Below are 22,875 nucleotides of genomic sequence, written 5' to 3' on the forward strand. Positions count from 1 at the left end.
CAAGAGGGTTTGTGTGTTCTCTAAGATATTATTAGTGGTCCATGGTGTGCACATACTGCATGAATATTGAATTTTACCAGTATGTAATTTCTATCCCTCTCCCCTGATCACAGATGCAGTGATGGTAGAGGATGTACAGAGAGTAACATTGACCATGTTGGAAGACAACCTGTGTTAGGGGACCTCATGTGATCAGTTAGATACAACAGATGAAGGAATTGAAGTAGCTGACCAATAAAGGACATCTTACCAGGAGTAGATTACTGTTCTCAGGATAATAGCAGTAAATCAGGTTTTTGTAATTTCAATATTACACATCAATCAGTTGCAATGCAGTTGGTAATTTTTTATCATCACCATATATGGTATAGTAACAGGGAGTCAGTTTTAATATTGACATCACAGACATGTAACCTCCTAAAGGACTCTTTAAATTCCAATACCTCAGCTATGCTTATACACCACAATGGCACCAAAGTGTTTAACTTATTTAAATTGAGAATAACAGAAAAGCAACTTTGAAAGTGGATAACTGGAGCAGTAGCAGAAGTCAGACATACAGATGTAGTGGCCTCAAGACTGGAATTCTAGAAATCATGTAGTACGTAGAACTCTTGCTACAAAATTAATTTACACAACACATTTTGGTCCCAACAGTTCTGTCTCAAAAATCATGTGATACCCCTGAAAGAGATAAACGTCTTCATAAATCCTGAAGTGTCCATTATGAAGACAATTTCCATATTTTTATATATTGAGTGTTAATTTAGATCATTTGGTAAACAGGCTGATCATTGTTAACTAGCTACAGAACACTGGAGGATTGGGTCAACAGCATTATAATTTGGTAGCATACGCACAGCAAAAATAGTGCTCCAATACTACATATTCTAACCCCGTCTTTATTCAGTATTGGAACAACTATTTTTAAAAATTCCTTATAGAGACAAAACAAACCTCAAATCTATAAATGGCTCTAATGTTATTCACTATTGGGGGCTGTGATCTGTTTTTGTTTGAGCCAAGGTAGAATATTTGGAGTATTAGTTCCAACACCAAAACATAGACGGAATAAATACAGTCAGTATTTGTGTATGAATTATGCTGTGACGTCTTGGAAGTTTTAGCTCCTCTGAAACTCTAACTATACAATAATGTCACTGGGTCTGGGAAACTGGTCTCATCACCCATGACAGCAGATTTGATTTTCCAAAGCTACTGTACATGATCATGAATAAACTATTAAATTTCATAATTAAACCTAATCTAATCATGAGTGGTCTGCTTTTCCCAAGCACAGTGGCAATCTGTATGAGCAGTCTGTGGGTGGATGTACAGCTCCATAAAGACCTGTGCTCTAAATGACAACCATTTTTGAAACCCAAACAGTTCATAACTTGTCTAATTCATCCCTACACCTTCCTCTTTAATTTTTTAAAACAACCTCTTGCCCTTCTTCAGGCCACCCCTTTTGGAGCTGTCAATATCAAGTCTAAAATGACAGGAAACTTAAATGTTGGCTACTTGTACAGTGGATGATCTCAAAGGTGAGAAATTGGTGTAAAATTTGGTATATGTAGCTTCAACCATTGGTAAGCTATGACACACTGAATACCAAAAACTGGCATTTCTTAATACTCTTAATGATAGGCAATAAGACCAATATTCCCAGACTAGGTGACATATACCAAACATTGTGAAGCCTTCCATGTCAGTACAGCTAGTAGTATACAGGTAGTTGATGGGTTGATTTTAATGATTCAATACATTATGTATTAATAATATTAGTACATTACATACAAAAATATTTCTATTATTTACACTACAAATTTTGCTGGTTTTCTTTTCCGTCTCTTGTAGTAGAGGTGTGCAAAACACAGCAACAACACGACGGCCATTAAAACATACAGCACTATACACAAGCTGAGATCTGTCACACTAAATGATGAAGGTTCCATTGATACTGCAGTAAAGTGAGATCCCCTGTCAGTTTGATATAACCACAGTTGGCCTGTTATGAAGTCTATTGTCTTAGGATTGGTGATATTTAATGTTCCCAAGCTGTAGAAGTCTAGGAGGTAAAAGAACACAGCTGTGTTGTTCCAGTGGCTGGATCCATCGGTGTCATTGACATAGCAAGATTGGCAGAGCTGTGGTGTAGGGAACTGTACTTTAGGATAGGCTGGGTCTGTGCTGATGTCATTAGCTAGTCTCTTGTTGACACGATTATGAGCTTGCCACAACCACAAAATGGCTGACACATCATCCCCAGCTTCGTACAGGACAACCCTCGCCATTTCACTGAAGTGTTCTCGACATTTCTCGCAAGTGAAGAAATTCTCCACATAGTTTTTAGCAATCAGTAGAGCTTCCCTGCTTGAGATATGCCATGGTCTATAGTGAGGTCTGACCACGACATTTGTGATGTGTATTTGAGGCATACACTGTATGGTCACTGTGTGTAGTAGTGTCCACAAACCACAGGGGTATCCACGGTAATGTGGCTCAGTGCCAACACATGACCTCCATTGTGGCTCCATGGGTAGCACTGACATCGACGGATCAAGCTGCACACATACACACACACAGAGAGGTATTATATAGTAGGTGAGGTACAGTAGACCCTCATTTCTACAATAAAGTAATTGAGTTTTCACTTATCTGGACACTTTATCAATGTCCCAGACCACTGGGGTTGGAGGGTCTACTGTACTGTGATACAGGTGTATGATATTAAAAACAATGGTAACATCAAGATACACGATAGTGTGTTGTGCGGCCAAGTACAACCAGTGCAGGTACACAACAGACAAGTGTGTACTTTACAGGAATCAAGAAAATGTCATTTTCATGCTTGATAGTACCTACACAATTTGTACTGTGGAAACTCCCTCAGGGTGGAGCACCTTTTGTTCCAAATCCACGCCACCACTGAGATATGCGCCTTCAACGTTCATTTCGTATTTTTCTTCAGCTTCCTCCATTCACACCGCTTTGAGTGTGCTTTAGTCAATTTACTTCAAATTTGGAGGCCAGTAAGAGCATCATGCAGTAGTAATGAAACAAGAGATGATGGTAGCTATGAGGGAAAATCCCTAAATTTGGCATGTTAAGGATTTTCCCACATTGCTACAATGCCACGTAGGAGTAGATATCATCATTTCTTGTTTCACTACTTTTCATCACTAGAACCCTACTTCATTAATTAATTACAATATTTTTATTAACTTATTTTATTAGAGAATACACATGTGATTGTGACTGCTGTATTAGAGTATCTCAATATCACTACAGTACTACTCAGTAGATTAAGCTGGGGGCATGGTACAATACCTTGTTTTCTACAGAGCCAGATCATGGCCTCAGCACTAAAATGTAAAGGAGTATGGCTCATTGAAAGTTTTTATAAGCCCAGCTCCTAATACAACCAATGCTACAGTCCATTAAGTGCCTCAAATAGTTTTATGGCATCTAAATACGCTCCTTCAAGGAAAGTGTCGATACGGAAAATTAACCCCTTGGTACGGTTCCCGACATGAAGAAGATGAACATTTAATTGAAGATAAAAGAAACATTTGGTGGAACCATGAAAGGCACATTCCACTAGTGAGTTTGTTGTTATGGCGTAAAATGGTGACCATGTGTTGTTTCGTTTGGCTCTGACCTTGTGACTATGGTCTGGCAAGCTGTCAAATTATCAAAATTTGAGTTTTGACAATTTTCTTTAAATCAATATCCAGCCACCTGTAAGTGTTTTCTTTAACGCTGTAGTTGATGTTAAATGAGACTAAAGGTGATATTCATAGTGTATCATATTTCTGTGATGGTGTTTAGATGCAGTATTTATTAGTGGTACGAGCCACTTTTAGGGGGAACGCTACTAAACAGTACAGTTAAACAGTACTACCATACTATTTGATTACAAGTTAGTAGAGTATGTGACTTTGTAGCATGTTGCTTACTTTAATGTCCAGAAGCTTGACCCAGTCCCGGGATAGCATGAAGCCAGCCTGTTTACGACTGTTCAGTTGAAAGTTGATGTTTTGTAAGGCATCCCTAGTGGGACGATCAAGTAAGGCAAACACCTGTAATGAGTCAGAGAGATGAGATGTTTACAGCTTTGAACAGTTACAAAGAACAGTCAAACAATTATGCTTTATACATAGTTTGTGACTTTGTCCCACAAATACTTGGCCATTTATAAGATGACAACACTACATTCATACAGGTGTACCTGTTCTAGTAGTTGTACAAATTGTGTTAGTGCAGAGAAGGCTGCTCCGGACACAATGGAGTGCAGAGGGACCTCCCTACGGAATGTGTAGGCTACAGCAGATTGCAGGTCCATCAAATGAGGCCTGTGAGATGAGAACAACATGTGATGTACACTCAATTATCAGATCACTGTTCTATTATAGCATTTCATCAACAAGTGTACATTCTGTAGAGTAAATGTGTGTTCTATTAGAGTAGTCTCTGTATAGACATTATTCATTTAGACCATGTGATGCCATACAAGCACCTTTGTTTACCATGGTGATGGTCACGTGAAGAGTGACTTCCTTTTTGCCATTTTGACTGCCTGAAGTGTGTGACCACAATGGTTACTATGATATCACTGATGGTTTAGACCGCGGCAATGCTTTAACATATACTTAAAATTCCTAATTAACAGGCGCATAGTCACAGCTGGCCTGCCCGGCCGGTGCCTGGTTTATCTATCTATCTATGTTAGTCCGTACACACCCATGTAAGCAAATCCATTTAATGGTAAAAGCAGCCAGCATATGATAATTAAACACTAAACAGAGCTTGTATTAAACTTCAGCAAGTCAGCTTTGTACTGAAGTGATTTCTTTTTGCTGGTTTGAAATACGGATGTAACGACTTTCTACAACCTTCGTGAACTACCTTCCTGTTGGGCTCTTCAGGTATTTAATGACAAAAAAACACCACAGCTAACCTACCAGGAAATGAGTAAGCTACCAGGAAAAACGTATGTCTTCGACTTGAAAAGAGCTACATATACAAACACAAATGAAACTGAAGGACAACCTTGGCTTTGCAGAGAGAATTTGCGGGTAAAACATGATAGATAAATCACAACCATTTTTGGCTCAAGCATAGATTGTTAGTTTGAGTCACACACACACCTTTTTTTATCCACACTTTTTGCTTTGACTTTCATTACAAGACATAGCTTTGGTTGGGCAAACATCTTTCCAGAGTGTTTAGTAGTGATAAAGCTTTCAACAGCATGTGACTTTAGCAAAATCATGTAATATTATGTTTTATCATGGCATCAAAATTCTCACAAACTTAAATTTTATAGTGAATGATCCCAAACACTAAAATCCACTTTACAGTAATAGCATAGCATGGTACTATATATAGTATAGCTGTATCATGAATATCTGATCATGTTAGCAACTATTACGTATATTTAACAATTAAGTACCTCATTCATATATCAAATGGTACGGTAGTACCGTTTAAGTAGGGATCCCCCAAAAATTTTGTGCGTGGCGCCACCCAAAATTCCTCCTTTGAAAATCATCCTAGAGACATCTTACAGGACGAAAATCACCTTTACGGAATAGTACTAGTCCACATGATATATAACACAGCATTCATTATAACAGGTGGCCGGATATAGAATTTTAATAAATCGACAACACTCAAATTTTAGACTGACTGCCTGACTGACTGACCACAGTTGCAAGGCTAGAGGTCAACAAAGCAGTGCATGGCCACCAATTTACGCCACAAAAGCAAACTCACCAGTGGGATGTGCCTTTTCGGGTTCTTTTATCTTCAATCAAGCTGCTTGTCTTCTTCTTCATCCAACGAAACCATATCGAGGCATTAATTTTCTATATAACACTTTCTTTCAGCTGCATATTTAGACGCCACAGAATTATTTCAGAGCTGGATTTTCAGAAGTGCTTCAGTCCTGGCACTACTATAACAGGTATACTAGCTAGATACACCTGTATCTGCAACTTCGCGATTCGGGTCCCGCTTGCGATAGGTTCACAACCACACCCATCAAATAAAGATCTACAGTAGGTGAACTATTCGCAATACATAGAGTACGAAGACCATGCACGCCTCTTAACAGTCTAGCTATATTATATTTAGAGTCTATTTCAGGTTGGTCGTCCACGTAAGCCAAATGCAAAAATATCATGTGAATAGAAATAACCAATGAAATTACACACCAGGCGGACGGCACTAGTTTAAACTGAAAACTGCCAATCTCATTGGTTACTTTCAAGCACATGACTTTTAACACTTTGTTTAACCAATCAGAAATAGACTGTACTTAACAGTGAACAAGATGACCTCACCCCTTATTGGTCTAGCTAGCTGCACACCCCTTGGCTAACTCATGATACTCTAATACAATTACAACAGTCATGTGTGATATTCTAATTGAACAGTCATAAATTACACTGAAGCTAGCTAGCTGTGCTCCAACAAAAAAAATAAACAAACTAGTATTTTAAAAAATGTTAATTTAAAAATGAAGTAGGGATCTATGCAATAAAAGTAGTGAAACAAGAGATGAATGATGGTGTTACAGCATAGCTTGGTGGGAAAGTCCCTACTTTCACATTGAACAAAATAATTGTTATAGCTAATGTAACACCATCATTCATCTCTTGTTTCAATACTTTTATTGCATGGATCCCTACTTCATTTTTTAAATTAACAATTTAAAAAAAAATACTAGTACAATTAGAACTATTATACAGCATACCTTATTGGTGGTGCCATGGCAACATCTCTCTGTTTTGAAGTCTTCACCATGATAACATTGTCATTGTTCTGTTGTCGGTTGGACTGATCAGTATACTGTGGCTTCCTAACAATACTGACAGTAGAATTCCACTGTAACATAGCTTCCAAAAATCCCCTTCTTATATCACTGGTTGCCATGGTATCCCTGTGTACACAAATAACACATGGTATGGCATACGTAAGTCACCCAAATAAAAATTTCAGTCATATATTATTTACTCCCATATGTGCTTCACTCTTTGTGGCAGAAATTTTTAAATTTTGAAGTCAGAATTTTCCAAAAAAAACAAACAAAAAACACACTATAATTGTAAGTACTGTATGGTGGAGGTTTGGGCTTTCTTGCCCAAAAATATCAGCCAACAACCAGCCTCACTTTTCCTTATAACAACTTGGCAGTATTGGTTAGGTATAACGAAGCCCGTACATGTCTTCAGAGCACCTCCAATAAGTTTATATCTAAATATCCTTTTAACTGAATATTCTACTAACTGAAATGCCTGCCTGACTGATGCTTCCTACCAAGCATATAACTTGACTATTGACAGGGTTATGGGCTCGGTTTCTTCACTGTTCAATGTCGTTTCAGCCCAAGAGTGTCTTATCGCCAACCACACCAGCTACAATATATACGTCATGGACCTATCTTTGTCCTCCCTTTTGTGTTCCATTCCTTTCTCCATTACCTTGTAGGTTTTGATTGGTGGTAACTCACAGTATGGTATCAGTGCTTTGTTTATTGTAGTATGATTAAATTGATTGTAGAGGTACTTCTCAAACTGTTCTTCATCTGTATCACTGTATAACAGGTGGAACATAACTGAACACTAATGGAATGACACCTTCACATTTCAATCATTGACAATTGGGACACATGTTTAGTTGCACAATTAATACACCTGGCAGTAGTAATTCTTTCCTTTAACATGATATGCAAAAGGTAATGAATGGATCAGGACACTTTGTGGTATTCCCTAATAAATGTTAGTGTCAGTTCTTCCCTACCATATATGTACCTATGCAATTGTCCTGTGTGTATTGTTAACTATCAAATGTTTACCTGGCCAAGGAAAAGTCAAATGCAAAAGGAAATGCTGTCTAATCCAAAACAGCCCAAGTTGTGAAAAAGGGTTCGGCCTTCCAAAAGAGGCTAGTATGAAAAAGATGTGTAATATCAAAGGTGGCGGTCAAGAAATGATATCATCAATTTGTGCGACATTACAAATGCAGCCATTTCTTGGCCACCAACCTTGATATCACATCTTTTTCATACTACAGTTGGAAGACCGCACCCTTTTTTCACAGCTTGACTGTTTTGGAGTAGATATCAGAAACGAACAAATCCCTGTAACTTCCGCATACTACAGTGTATGGGATAACGTTTAACAGACTCCTTGATATCACCGCTTGATATCACAGACAGAATCCTCACTTTTGAATAGAATATGAGTTGTAATATTGGAGTGAAGGGGAAAATCAGTAAAGACCGTCAATTTCAAGAAGACGAAAACAAATATTTTTTCAAATGTAAACAGCCCCAAATATAACTAAGGTGTACTTCATGACCTCATTAATAAGACCACCTCATTATAGTGACCATGTCAAGTAAGTCCCAAACAGAGCTAAGGTGTACTTCATGACCTCATTAGTAAGACCACCTCACTATAGTGACCATCTCAAGTAGGTCCCAAACATAGCTAAGGTGTACTTCATGACCTCATTAGTAAGACCACCTCACTATAGTGACCATCTCAAGTAGGTCCCAAACATAGCTAAGGTGTACTTCACGACCTCATTAATAAGACCACCTCATTATAGTGGCCATGTCAAGTAGGTCCCAAACACAGCTAAGGTGTACTTCATGACCTCATTAATAAGACCACCTCGTTATAGTGACCATGTCAAGTGGGTCCCAAACACAGCTAAGGTCTACTTCATGACCTCATTAATAAGACCACCTCATTATAGTGACCATCTCAAGTAGGTCCCAAACATAGCTAAGGTGTACTTCATGACCTCATTAGTAAGACCACCTCGTTATAGTGACCATGTCAAGTGGGTCCCAAACACAGCTAAGGTCTACTTCATGACATCATTAATAAGACCACCTCACTATCCCAAACGTATACATTTAGTGGGTTGTTCTCGCAGACAAATTTATATGCAAGAATAAATCCATGCAATATTTAATCTCGTCAGGTAAAAAATTCACATATGGAAGTTAAACATGATAATTATGATGAGGTGGTCTTATTAATGAGGTCATGAAGTACACTTTAGCTGTGTTTGGGACCTACTTGACATGGTCACTATAATGAGGTGGTCTTATTAATGAAGTCATGAAGTACACTTTAGTTGTGTTTGGGACCTACTTGACATGGTCACTATAATCAGGTGGTCTTATTAATCAGGTCATGAAGTACACTTTAGCTATGTTTGGGTTCTACTTGACATTAGTACATTATTGGGTGATAGCTGCAGCTAGTAGCTTTTCAGTTATTCTTTCAAATTGTGAAACAAAATATATATACTGCCTGACCTTCAGCTGTTACACTGAAACAACGTGTAAGATTTTTACCACCACGATTATCAAACAATGGCCACCAGTACGTAGCAGTGGTACATAATTTAGGAGGACATGTAGTGCATGTTGTGTGCACATACCATAAGAGGATACAGTGATGATAAACCATACATAAAGCCATTACCAAAATTACATATTTTTCTCATAGACATACTACAAGTGGAAGCTCACACAAATTGTAAGTTTGCAGTGTGAGGAAACAGAAAGAGAGAGCTCATAGTTTTGTGCAAGGCTGTGAAAATGTGTTGTGATAACAACTTTCAATAAAACACAAATTATATTCCACCACAAGAAATTACAATAGTGAACCAATAGGACCACAGGACCACTTGTAAACAACATGTCAATTATGTCTTGTATGGCTGCAGGGTATGGTGGTCACATGGTGGGCTGTAAACACATTTACACCATAATTACCATAATTAACATGATTAAACGTTTTCACTTCATCACAACCACAACCATGGTAAGATCAATTCACACTACAACCTATAATTGTGTTGAGGCATCATGCTATAGAATTTCAAACTTCGAAAACCAAATTCTGCATAACTCAAAATACACAGGTCATAATGTAGTTTCCATACATTTCTATAATTTCTGGAATGTTTCCACTCCGATGAGATGATAGTGTAAACAGGGTGTAAGTGTCACCCTTACTGGTTACCATGTCAAGTTGGGTGTAGCTAACAAGGTGGGCTGGCACAGGTTGGATACATTGTGGACGCATTCTGGGACACTCAACTTGGGCTAACAATAATCATTTGCTTTTGCTGGACTTCAGTCAGGATTTACTACTACAATGTGGCTACAACATACCATACTCTGTGACAGTTATCTTTAGGTGTATTTTTGGTGAAAAGAAGACCACCTAGCTTCAACGTGGTGGTAACAACATTGCACAGCTTATTCTTCCATCATTACAATTCTAGTACCTTTTCATTGAGCACCTAAATAACCAACAGCCTATCGATGTGTTTTAGCTCATTATTATTTGGTGCATGTACTATCGAGCTTGTGTCAGATGCAGTAGTATGACCTCAGTTTGATAGCTCCAGCTGAAACACCATGGCTAACCTGGGATAGTATGAACAACAGCGTGACATATATTGCTTTACAATGGCCAATTTGAGAACAAGAACTTTTCTCCAACTTTGCTGCAGTAAGTAAAAATACACCTATATTAACATGGACACTGATGGACACCTACATAATCCAGACACTTGGAAAATCAGGACACCTTGACAATCAGGAGGTTATCATCCACACCATTGCAGCGATTTCATGGCTGCCACTTTTGATTTCACAATTTTTTTCACCCAAGAATTTTAAAGGCCGCACCCTTTTATACAGCTTGGCTGTTTTTGCATGGATAGTATACTACAAATACAAACACTTACTTGTTGTAAACATGTGTGTCCTGTTCATTGATGAGTAGCAGTGACGGAAATGTTGTAACTGATAAATGATTAGCTAAAAGTTGCTATATACACAATGACACACATCACACACAACACATACACTCCATACTACCTCAGATTGTGAAGCGACGTAAAGAGGAGACTTGTGGACACCTTGTGACATCATATCCAGTAACAGCTATGAAACAACAAACAAACAAACAAACACAATACTCACTGCAGTGTACAACTACCTCACTATGGACCTTGTCACTACTCAGAATGTTGCCATGAAAACTCTGAAGATCCAGACCAGTTGTGACTTGATCACTAGACAACTTTAGGAATGTTAGATTGTAATACTACTGACTTTCCTTTTTAATATTTTCAAAAACATGCATACTTTACGTAGACTACAGGTAGTCTACAAGGCTTGCACTGTTGTTTTTCATGTCTAGAAGAGAAAGTAGTTCACAAAGTATGAGTAGTTGCCACACCCATATTTCAGACCACTGAAAAGAAACCACCTCAGAGCAAAGTTAGCCTTTGCAGAAGTTTAATACAGATTTCATTTCGCTTTTACTTAATTTCTTATGTGCAAGCTGCTTTACCATTTAATGTTTTGCCCACATGGGTGTATGGTTTCTGGATATTTTTGGCCAGAAAAGCCCAAACCTTCGTGATCCCTAATACACAGTACTATCGTACTGTATGATGTGGTAAATCTAAAAAGTGTTCTCATTGGAAATATTCAGTACAGATTTATTCAAGATGGCAAAATTTTACAAAATTCCAGCAAAGTTTATAAACACAAATATTACCAGCTTTGTCCAGAGTTACAGCTAGCCATGGAATTTAATAGAATTTGGCAGTGATTGATGACACCCAGAACAAAGGAGGTTGAACACATGTCATCATTCATCTTGTAGAAATGTTGACATCTCAGATTGGTGCCAAATATCCCTAGAGTCCTAGCAACTAAACAAGACCTAACACCTGACACAATGCTTGGTTGTGTAATCTCCTTTCATTGGATTGTAATGTGTTACTGACATCATCTGTACCAGAGTGTGATTTATACATGTATCTCAGAAAACGTTTAATGGTTTAAATAACACTCTTATTTTCATTTTCATAGTCCAATTACTTCTGTTACATTATCAATGCAATGATACCACAAATATAAGGGGTGGTTATTTCCTAAATAGAATGATTGAATTATTATAAGATTTCATCACACAGAGAAAGTCTTACAAGCTGTTCAACATATCAAAGATGTTTAGTACATACACAGGTCACCATAGAATGTAGTTAAGTTGAACTAGTGTAATATGGCCACACTTTGGGATCAACCAACAGTGTCCTGATTATCAAGGTGCACGTCAGTTTATGTACTAAGGGATACATTGGGACCTTAACTAAGTGTCTGGATTATGTAGGTGTCCTCAAGTGTCCACATTAACAGGTTCCAGTAAATAATATGGACACCTTAGCACCAACCAATACTGTCCTAGTTGTTTCCAGTTCAGTCAGTTTATGTATATGTTAAAGTATAGCCGCGAGTGCTATATGAAAAATAAAGTACGAGGCGCGCGGCCGAGTACTTTATTTTTCATATAGCACGAGCAAGGCTATGCTTTAAATGATTTATGGAACTTTCTAGTCGTGTAGCTTCACCATACACTAGGACTCGTAATTAACAAGCGTTGCACGAACTATTAGCAGCCTGAATGCACACAAACTAGTTTAACAAAGTAACTCATGCTTAGTTCACCATAGTTTGGCATGGTAGATGTTCATCGCATATTTTGGCAGGTTTTGCTCACAACCCACAATCGATTCTATTGTGAGTCACATGGTGAAGTATTTCCGTGATGTCTCCAGGACTTGTCCGTTTACATTAACAAACGTAACAGCAACATTACCTTCTCCCACCCATCATCGAAGCATTTAGGTATGTCTATAAAAGCAATCCAGTGGTAGAACTCGTATTGGCTGGGGTGATTGATCACTCAGCGCGGCGAGGCTATCAGCCTTCACCGGCTTGGGTGATTAGTCGTACTGGCGCGAGCCCCGTAGGCTATTAGCCTACACTAAGGCACGTGGGCAACTGTGCTTTATTGCCCACAAAGAGTGCTTTATTGCACCGCAAAGAGTGCTTTATTGAACGAATAAAGCACTCTTTGCGGTGCAATAAAGCACTCTTTGTGGTCGATGAAGCAGTTGGCCGGCTGAGAGTGTACTTTATGAAATTTAAAGTACACTTTTTCCTTTGATCTCGCCCACGCAAAGTTCTATAAGTACTAATAAGGGATACTGAAGTGTCTGGATTATGTATATATATGCTACACTCTCACAAAGGAATTCTAGAGGATGGCCATATATACCTCTTCACAGGGAGACAACTAAAGTAAGCATTGAGATGTATCCTGGGAAAGCAGTTTCACTTCAAAAGAGTTATAGTGATACCACCTTGTCTGTTTTATAAACAGTCAGACTGAAACCAATAATTAAAATAAATTAATGATCATGTGACCATTATCAAGAATTGTAGTGTTGTCACAGAAGCACTCACATGAAAGCGTTTCAGACTTTCAGTATCCTTGCCATTCTACAAGTTGGGAAATGTTAGTAGTCAAAGGTGAGAACTAGTCTTCATACAGTGTTTTGGCAAATACAGGACCATACCCACATTACAGATAGATAACAAGAGGTAACCACTCTATAACAAATCTATAGGACCTTTACAATACATTGCAATTAGTCTTTAAACAACATAATAGCATTAAAACACTTTTAAATTCCCCAAGATTTCCCCGACTGGACTTTTCCCATGATATCTTTAGACTCATCCGTTCATTATAACAAACATAGCTACAACATTAAAAGCTGCTTAGCCATAATTAAATGTTTCGGGCATTTATATAAAACAAATCCGGTGGTTACACTCGTATTGTCATGGTGATTACTCACCTGACACAGGCTATTAGCCTGAAACAGAAGTGTTACATATTAGCTGTAACATATGTGAAAGTTTCTGAAACATCTGAAGAGTCTTCAATGGCAACTCTATGAGGATTAGCCTACAATCTCTATGCAGTGTTAATATAGACACTACATGTATGCAGAGATAATATAGACATGTAATAGTTGTAACATGGGCACAGAGTTGGGGTCGTTACTCTAAAAATGTAATGAGTTACATATTACTCGCTACTCTGAGGGCTGTAACTAGTAATATTATTACATATTACATTTGTTGGTTACAAACTATAAAGTAAGTCCAACCTTCTAAATACAAGCTACCAGCCTACAACTACAAGTGACATGTGTGAGACATGTGTTTCTCTGGTGTAGTTCAGCCACAAATACATACTTTGTTGTTGTATCTTGGCCTCAAGGGCACTCCCCATACACTATCATTCTTTGTCCATGCCTATAATGCTATCTCCAGTCTTGTCTGGACCCAAAATGCAATCAATCACGTGCCTGGATACAATGCGCCTTAAAAGGAAGTAACGCTTTACATTCGTTACAATTTCCGGATGTAATATCCGTTACAATATTACTCACTACTTTGTCATGTAACACGTTATATTACTCGTTACTGTAAAAGTAATATTATTACGTAACGCGTTACATTTGTAACGCATTACCCCCAACTCTGCATGGGCACGAGGGATTTGCCTGATATATATGCCGAAAGTCTGAGGGCTGCAGGTATACATATCAGCATATTGCCCGTATCTAAATCAGCGATGTAGGTGAACAAAAGAATCAGGTGATGGAACCTGTTAAAGTGGACACTTGAGGACACCTACATAATCCAGACACTTAGTTAAGGTCCCAAAGTATCCCTTAGTACATAAACTGATAGGGACAGTTATGGTCAGTTCCAAAGTGTATATATCACAACATGTGATGTACTCTCCAGCTGCTGGTTCATGTTACTAGGAGACCTTTGATGTATTGACCAAACACATAGCAACAAATTACTGTTGATGACATTTAGTGAATAGGCAGACAATTAGGGTTAGATCACGATAACCCCCAGGATATATGTTAAAACAGCTTTGTCAAAACAACATATAAAATATACTGACTGCTATAGATGGTGTATAACGGTATGCTATTGTAATAGACATCACCACCTGTGATCCCCCACATGTAATATGAGAGAGAATAATAATCCATTTGAAGTTCACCTCATGACCAATACTGATCACTGATCTGATGTTTATAATTTCTATATGTTTACATAAATTAAATTTCCTGATAAGCACTCAAGAAAACATTGTAATCTACACACCATGTGTTTTAATCGTAAACATCCAAGCTAAGTTTCAGGAGTGGGATTGGTTATGATAGTTTAAAATTCACTTTATGAATTCACTTTTACCAAAGACTACAATTAATAGTAAATTTTGCTAATGATAATACTAAGTTGATAACAATACAGTCAGTGAAACCCTGTGCTTTCTTTTTACGGAACCTGGTCACTATAATGAGGTGGTCTTATTAATATGATAAAATATCATTATAGTGACCATGTCAAGTAGGTCCCAAACATAACTAAGGTGTACTTCATGACCTTATCATACAGTACAGTAGTACTGTATACATTGGGTATTGGGTTTTTCTGGTCAAATATACGTAAGTATCACCCTAAAAGCAGCTCCACAATACCTTTCCTGGCACCTTGGCAATATTGTTTACCCAAAAGTGCCTTCAGTACGACCCTAAATGCTTCCAATAGATTGCTACGGAATTTTGTTCAATGGAACTTTCTACTAACTAACTACCTGCCTACCTGATACCTTCAGACAAGCATAACTCAATAACAGCTAAAGCATACAGGCTTGATTTTTCACTGTTCGGTGTTGCTTTAGCTAAACAAGTGGCTTTTAGCATACCACAGTACATATAATGCACACATCCTTTGTCCTCCTTGTATCCAATTGTTTTTGCTGACAGCCTAAGGTGTCAATTCGCGGCAGTGCATGACGGCTTCTCTAGTACATTTGTCAATGGGGATCATCCACATTTTCCATGGTGTCAGGATTGATCACAGAGGCGCTTCTCCTAGTGTTCTTCATTTGTAACATTGTATAACAGGCTGAACATAGCTGAATGTGAAACATAATGGCCACTTCACTTTTGAGTCTAATGATGTAGTTGGGGCACACATTCAAATGAAAACATTAACTCTGGCACCATTATTAGCAGTTCACTAGTCATAATAATGTAATCAGCAAGTATAAGGAAAAATTAGGATTGTTAAGTTTGACTAGAGATCATAGAAAAAAAAAGTAGGGAAACAAGGGAGACAGCCTCTCTTGTTTCCCTATGTGGTCTTATTAGTGAGGACATGAAATACACCTTCATAATGTATGGGGGACCATAATGTATGGGGACCATAATGTATGGGGCCCATAATGTATGGGGACCATAATGTATGGGGACCATAATGTATGGGGACCATAATGTATGGGGACCATAATGTATGGGGACCATAATGTATGGGGGCCATAATGTATGGGGACCATAATGTATGGGGACCATAATGTATGGGGACCATAATGTATGGGGACCATAATGTATGGGGACCATAATGTATGGGGACCATAATGTATGGGGACCATAATGTATGGGGACCATAATGTATGGGGACCATAATGTATGGGGACCATAATGTATGGGGGCCATAATGTATGGGGACCATAATGTATGGGGACCATAATGTATGGGGACCATAATGTATGGGGACCATAATGTATGGGGGCCATAATGTATGGGGGCCATAATGTATGGGGACCATAATGTATGGGGACCATAATGTATGGGGACCATAATGTATGGGGACCATAATGTATGGGGACTATACTCTTACTCAAAAAAGTGGCCAGCAATAAGGGACACCTAAGGGTCATCTAGTTGAGGTGGTGAAATGACTGGTAATGGTTGACATGAACAACAAGACTGAAGAGTAAACAGCACATCCTTTGGCTATCTTACAAATGGCCACAAATACCCAGTGAAACACTAGGCTATCTGTGTACCACTCTGGTGCTATGGAGTTCAAATTCTCCGGGGAAGGACTAGTACCCCACAGGAGAGGATGTAACAATGTGACACAACACACATGTACACACATACAATGACCTCACCATTCTTGCTTGGTCACTACCATCCCCTTCAAACAAAATTGCTAATGAAGTGGAAGTCTTCTTTAATCCAAGGAAATCACGAAGTCTGTGTCAAACATATTGTAGTATAGACAAGAGTATATAAAGAATATCCCGTGTTACTTTACACAATCATTAATCACGGGCTAATACACTGTTCAACACTCTTTGGTTTCTATTATATACTCTTGGTACAGGCATAAACTGTGTGTAATGTCATGTGGAGTGTGTTTGCAGCCAACATTTCTAAAATGTGAATCAGTTTTATTAGAGTATGCAGACCAGTTAGGGTGGTTCATCCAGGGTGATAGCTAGTTATTAATTTATCTGGAAAGCAGTATGTATGACCAATGAAATAAGCCATATACACTGTACATGCTCAATTGTGGCAAGGATTAGTCTGTTGTACATGTGATCTGTGATGCCAAAAATAGTCCACTGTGCTGCCTAGTCTCATGAGTGGATATATATTTAATCCCTAATTCAGTCACTACCTTGTTTCACTGCCTTTTATGGCTATGATCCCCAGTATGACTGAAAATTCTTGGGACACAAAGGAGGACACAAGTCCATGAAGCATGCATTGTACTGTAAGTACTGCGGTATGTGCCAAAAGACACCAGTCAAGTTGAAGAGACATTTAACAATGAAAAAATCAGGCCAGTAGCTTTGGCAGTTGTCAAGTTATGCTTGTCTGAAGGCATCAGGCAGTTAGTCAATCGGTAGAAAATTCTGCTAAATAAAAAATTTGTGAAATTCCATAGCAACTTGGCTGCTCTGTAGATACTTTTGGGTGTGCTCATACCTCACCAATACTGCCTAGGAGCCATGAAGATATTGTGAGGATGGTTTAGGGTTGGCCAGAAAAGCTCAACCCTTCATGATCCCTAATATAGAAGTCACAATTACAACAGTCTAGTAGGCTTGTCTCACTGTGTTCACTATCAACTGGGGAATTGATATCAAGGATTAGTGCTTGGCCAATATTCACCGATGTTATCAAGCAAGAAAGCTGTTCAAGCTTAGAAACGGAGATGATACCTGTAGTACATTTTACTGCATCATACACAAACACATATAACTTCATGGTACAGAAACGAAGCAAAGATATTCTTACTCTCCATGAAGAAGCAAATCCAATGGCATAGAAGTTATAGGAATTAGAGTACTGTACTGAAGTGATTAAAATGTACGTAATTTTTTTGTAGTACGCATTTTATTTCAATGCGAATCATCCCAAAACAAAAATTACACATTTCACTCAGTAGGTCACACATGTTCTATTATAACTGGAGTTAGCGCTGAGCAATATACTAAGTATTTAGTTAAACCGTGGTATCTGTTTTGATACCATCTAATTTCTTAACCCTGCAATACTGTGGAAAACAGTCTTTAAAGTTTTACTATTTTTTTTACCCAACACAAGCCCCCACCCAGTACGAGCAATAAATTCAGTTACATACACCTGTAGGCTACCCAGTAGCAGCAGATTATACAGTCTTGGGATTGCAGTGCTTAGTAGTAAGTTTATGAAAATTCTTAGTGATTATGTTTGTTGGTGTTATAATTAGCTCAGTGAATTATTTGGATTGGCTAACACACATCAAGCTAGCATACCTCAGTTCCTTAATAGATGGCAGTTGGAAGGATTGCTGCTGAAACGCCAGGTCCATAAAAGCCTTCATCATCAACTGTGGCTGCCGACTACCTTAAACAACAACAACAACTAATACACACTGATGGATCTCATCCATTATCTACCTCTGTATTGCTGAGCTGTACTGCTGGGGTCTGACTGGTGAGATGGTATCAACTAGAACAACACACTTTATAATGGAGACCAGTCTATATTATAATATTGGTCATTTTTAAGACCAAAAAGAAGTCTGGTATATCAAGTCAAGTAACTATGTTTAGACCTACTTCACTTGGCCACTAATGGGAAAGCACACGTCAGTTAATATTCTCAAGACTGGCTGGCAGTAACACCTAGCCACTGTTAGTGCTGAGCGGTTTTGACACTTCATAGACGGTACGATATTGTTACTTCATATTGCAGTATAACTGTATTATCGGTATGGCTTAGATTGATGCTATTTTAGACCTTTACTACTACATCAGATACAAAAGTACTCCTTTTTACAGAAGACGTAATTGTGTTAGCTTTTTTCAGTATAATAATTATTGTATACCAGTAAATATCCTTTCATATATACACTTTTCATACAAATAGTTAAGTTTTAAAGCCTGTTTTTTAAAATCCACGGTATTGTGGTGTTAAGAAATTAGATGGTATCAAAACCAGATACTGCGGTTTAACTAAATACTCGGTATATTGCACAGTACTAGCCACTGTCAGCCACTGACAAAATCCAAAGCTGATGGCCGTCACTCCAGACTCTTTGTTTTACCCTGTGGCTGGGTTTAAAGTAGTTACCAAGTGAGTTTTTACCACAACAAGTAATGGAGATTACTCCATGGTAACTTTCCATTAAGACTTTTGTGTGGATGACACTTTTGCGTAAATATTTACAAAGTTAGTGATTGAAAATTTGATAAATTAAGTACATTTGACTACAACACACACACACACACACACACACACACACACACACACACACACACACACACACACACACACACACACACACACACACACACACACACACACACACACACACACACACACACACACACACACACACACACACACACACACACACACACACACACACACACACACACACACACACACACACACACACACACACACACACACACACACACACACACACACACACACACCATGATAGTTGGATAGGCAGCAACATTGTATTGTCTGCAAACATCATTGTTCCTACTCTCAGCACAATTCACCACTCCCAGCTGCAAAAAAGGCTTCCAACCTGCAAAATAATGATGAGTGATTATCTTTCATTGATCAGCAGAGCCGCTCTTCCTCATTGGAGGCACACAATACACATACAAGCACACGTAAGAACACAATAGAATATACATGCACAAGCTAAGTATCAAATGCGCCATTATTTCGAGGCACAGTGGATTTCTACACGGTTGTTACGAACAGTTAATGTAGCTCACCCTCAATACTACGCGCAAACTCATTCCAAGTTGGTGCGAAATGTTGACAGTGGCCGCACCAGTGCGAGTAAAATTCTACTACCCAGCAAGTGTCGCTATTGGTCACCGCCTGTGCTACCTCCGCCCCGTACAAACACGTCAAGGCCCCGGGGTCTTCGTAAAGTGAACACTTAATAGCCCCAGTACCACATTTAATAAACCCTAACACAAGAAACGCCGACAACAACAGTCGCCTCATCAACAAAAGTAGGCTTTATTTAGAAAAATAACTCTTATTAATGCCCGGCATTAAAACATAACACATACATCATGAACGACACACACACACAAAATGGTTATTGGTAACAAGAATTGGATGTATTGTTTGTAGAAGACGTTTGGGCACTGCTTGTGTTGGTAAAACTGTTGTAGTTGGCTAGCCCACTGCTGTGTAGTTCGGCATCCAAAGAGTACGCAGCATCCATGCCATTCTCTTGAAAACTATCGATCAGTCTTAGTAATCTTTCTTGTGTTTGACTTTGTGAACCAGTCACATCAAGTTCTGAATGTTTAGCCATACCTACTGAGGGGTAGACGTAGGGAGAGTAAGTGGACACATTGGAAGTATGATGCACGCTTGTGGGAAGCATGGTAGCAGATGATGAGGTTGTCATAGGTAAAAGTGGGGGAGCTGTTGTTACAGGATATCTTGGAGTTAAAAGAAACTCTGACAGATAATCTTGGTCAGATTGCAGTGATGCGGGTAGTTTTAGCGTCACATTCAATAGTCTCTGGAAACGATCTTTTTCCTCATACAGTTCTCTTTGTTGTTCAAGAATTCTTTGCTTGCTCTCGAACAACTCTTTGTTTTTCTCTTGTAACTGTCTCTCTAGTTCATGTCGTGATACTTCGCCATCTTTAGAGGTTGAAGAAGCTTCACTTGGTGAAGGTATTCCCGGTGATGGTGGTTGCTGTGACTGAACAGGTTTAAAGACTGGGGTAGTTGAACACGGATTGGTCACAGCCGTAGTAGTAGTGGTCTTAGTTGTAGAGGTTGTGGTAGTCTCAGCACTGATAGGAGCTGTTGTAACAGTAGGAACATAATTTGAATCCACCCATATTTTCTGTTTAGTATCAACCTCATCAATACCAAGCACCTTACACTCCAACATGAGATGTTCTCCCTTCTGGTTCCAGGGGTTGTAGGTCGCATAGCCATTGGCAGTGATCCATATCCATCTACCACCCTTACTGTTTAACCTGAAAGGATTTGTAGAGCCGTAGCCTTGTTCAATGAAAAGTGTCACTGAGTCACCAAACGATGCTACGTGGTACGGGTGAATGTAGTCAAACACAGATGACCCTACTATTTCATTCTGTGTATACCCCAGCACAGCAGGAGCATGTTTATCCACATCTAACACGGTTCCCTCTTTAGAGATCCGCAATTGAAACACAAATGAGAACTCGTTGGATAAAAGTGGCACATCTCTCTGTGTAATAGACGAAGGGATAGCCACTAAAATCATGCATAGATCTTGTGGTGGTAATTTGATTTCTGGTTGTTCAAAAATGGTTGTTTCATCAGCATTTTCAGTCGTAGGGGGACTCATCGCACCCCATGCTCGCATGTAAATAAAACTGGCAAAAGTCATCAGTATGCATGACACTCCCATATGACTGTCCTCTGTGTTCAAACGAAAACGACACGTCAATTGTTTAGTAGGGTACAGTTTTAGATGATCTTTCACACAGCCGCTGTTTGTGATCTCATTAAATATCTCACCCAGCATAGCACAGTCATCTCTGTGCAGAAACTCGTTAATAGTGTGACCAACCATTAAGCGGTGTGTGAACCCCAAACATGACAACATCATTTCTGTAGCGAATAAGATCTGACCTGTACGGGACACAACGAAGGAGAACGCGTCGAGAGAATCCAGCAGATCGGAGAAAACTCTACCACGAGTAACAAAGGTTGGTTTGTAACTGTTCTCTTTGCCCTCTCCAGCGATGGCACTCAGATTGTGATAGAATCGCACAAATCTACAACACTCTTTCAAAACGGACGCTTTATCCAACTTTTTAGGACAACTGCGGTCTCCAGACATTGTTAGTAAGGTGATTAATTCGTCCATACACAAGTTCACCTCATCTCTCCGCTTTTTCTCTGAAGCTCGTCTCGTATCCTTGTCTTTTAGAAAAATCCCGTCCTCTGCTCCGCTACTGCTGCTCCCAGATGACACTGGAGGGCTCTGAGGTAATAAGACTCGCTTCTTAGACATCTCCCTGCATCTCTAAGTCCACCATCGACAAAAATAGTATGAAATATTCGCGTAAAATAACACCTCGCGTGATCCTTTCCAGTTTTGTGCTTGACTTAATATGGCTTCCAAACAGACTGCCCGCAAATTGTCCGCCTCTGGCCAGCGACCCCAACAAGAACAGCAACGCCCCCAGCTACAGCGGAGACTCTCCCAACAGGAGATAGGCGAAGTGGTGGATAGACTGACTTCAAAATCGGACAGAGGTGTCGTGGATTCAGATCGCACCGGGTCAGATAAGAAGATGGGAATTATGAACAGTTACGCTTGGCAAGGTTGGAACTGAACAGGAAGCTGATATCTATGTTGATATACACAATATTATACCTTCTGCTGCAAACACTAACTTGTGTCAATTTATTTTGCATGCGTGAAAAGCAGAAACAAATATTTTGTAAAACGAACCACGCTGCATGTATAAAGCAAACGTCATCCCTTTTTTTTCACACCTCAAACGTGTTGTACAGTTACAAAAGAATCCCGTGAATTTGCGGCAT

At 39.0% G+C, this 22,875-nt stretch overlaps 2 protein-coding genes across 2 annotated transcripts; both read right to left on the bottom strand.

Annotated features, from left to right (window-relative positions):
* Positions 1-1,724: 1,724 nt before the first annotated feature.
* On the bottom strand, positions 1,725-20,359 carry LOC136267745 (sulfhydryl oxidase 1-like). The gene is made up of 11 exons (XM_066062913.1): positions 20,076-20,359; positions 19,779-19,879; positions 18,735-18,786; positions 18,591-18,681; positions 16,956-17,040; positions 10,922-10,987; positions 10,789-10,871; positions 6,764-6,949; positions 4,235-4,358; positions 3,963-4,085; positions 1,725-2,567 (listed from the first exon to the last, which is right to left on the bottom strand). The coding sequence occupies exons 1-11, from the start codon at positions 20,311-20,313 to the stop codon at positions 1,818-1,820; spliced, it is 1,899 nt and encodes a 632-aa protein (XP_065918985.1). The 5' UTR covers positions 20,314-20,359; the 3' UTR covers positions 1,725-1,817.
* Positions 20,360-20,363: 4 nt separating this feature from the next.
* On the bottom strand, positions 20,364-22,704 carry LOC136267744 (circadian locomoter output cycles protein kaput-like). Its single transcript, XM_066062912.1, has one exon. It carries the CDS (start codon positions 22,337-22,339, stop codon positions 20,411-20,413), a length of 1,929 nt encoding a protein of 642 aa, XP_065918984.1. The 5' UTR covers positions 22,340-22,704; the 3' UTR covers positions 20,364-20,410.
* Between the last annotated feature and the right edge of the window lie 171 nt (positions 22,705-22,875).

Source organism: Dysidea avara, chromosome 9, assembly GCF_963678975.1.
Source record: "Dysidea avara chromosome 9, odDysAvar1.4, whole genome shotgun sequence".
NCBI lineage: Eukaryota > Metazoa > Porifera > Demospongiae > Dictyoceratida > Dysideidae > Dysidea > Dysidea avara.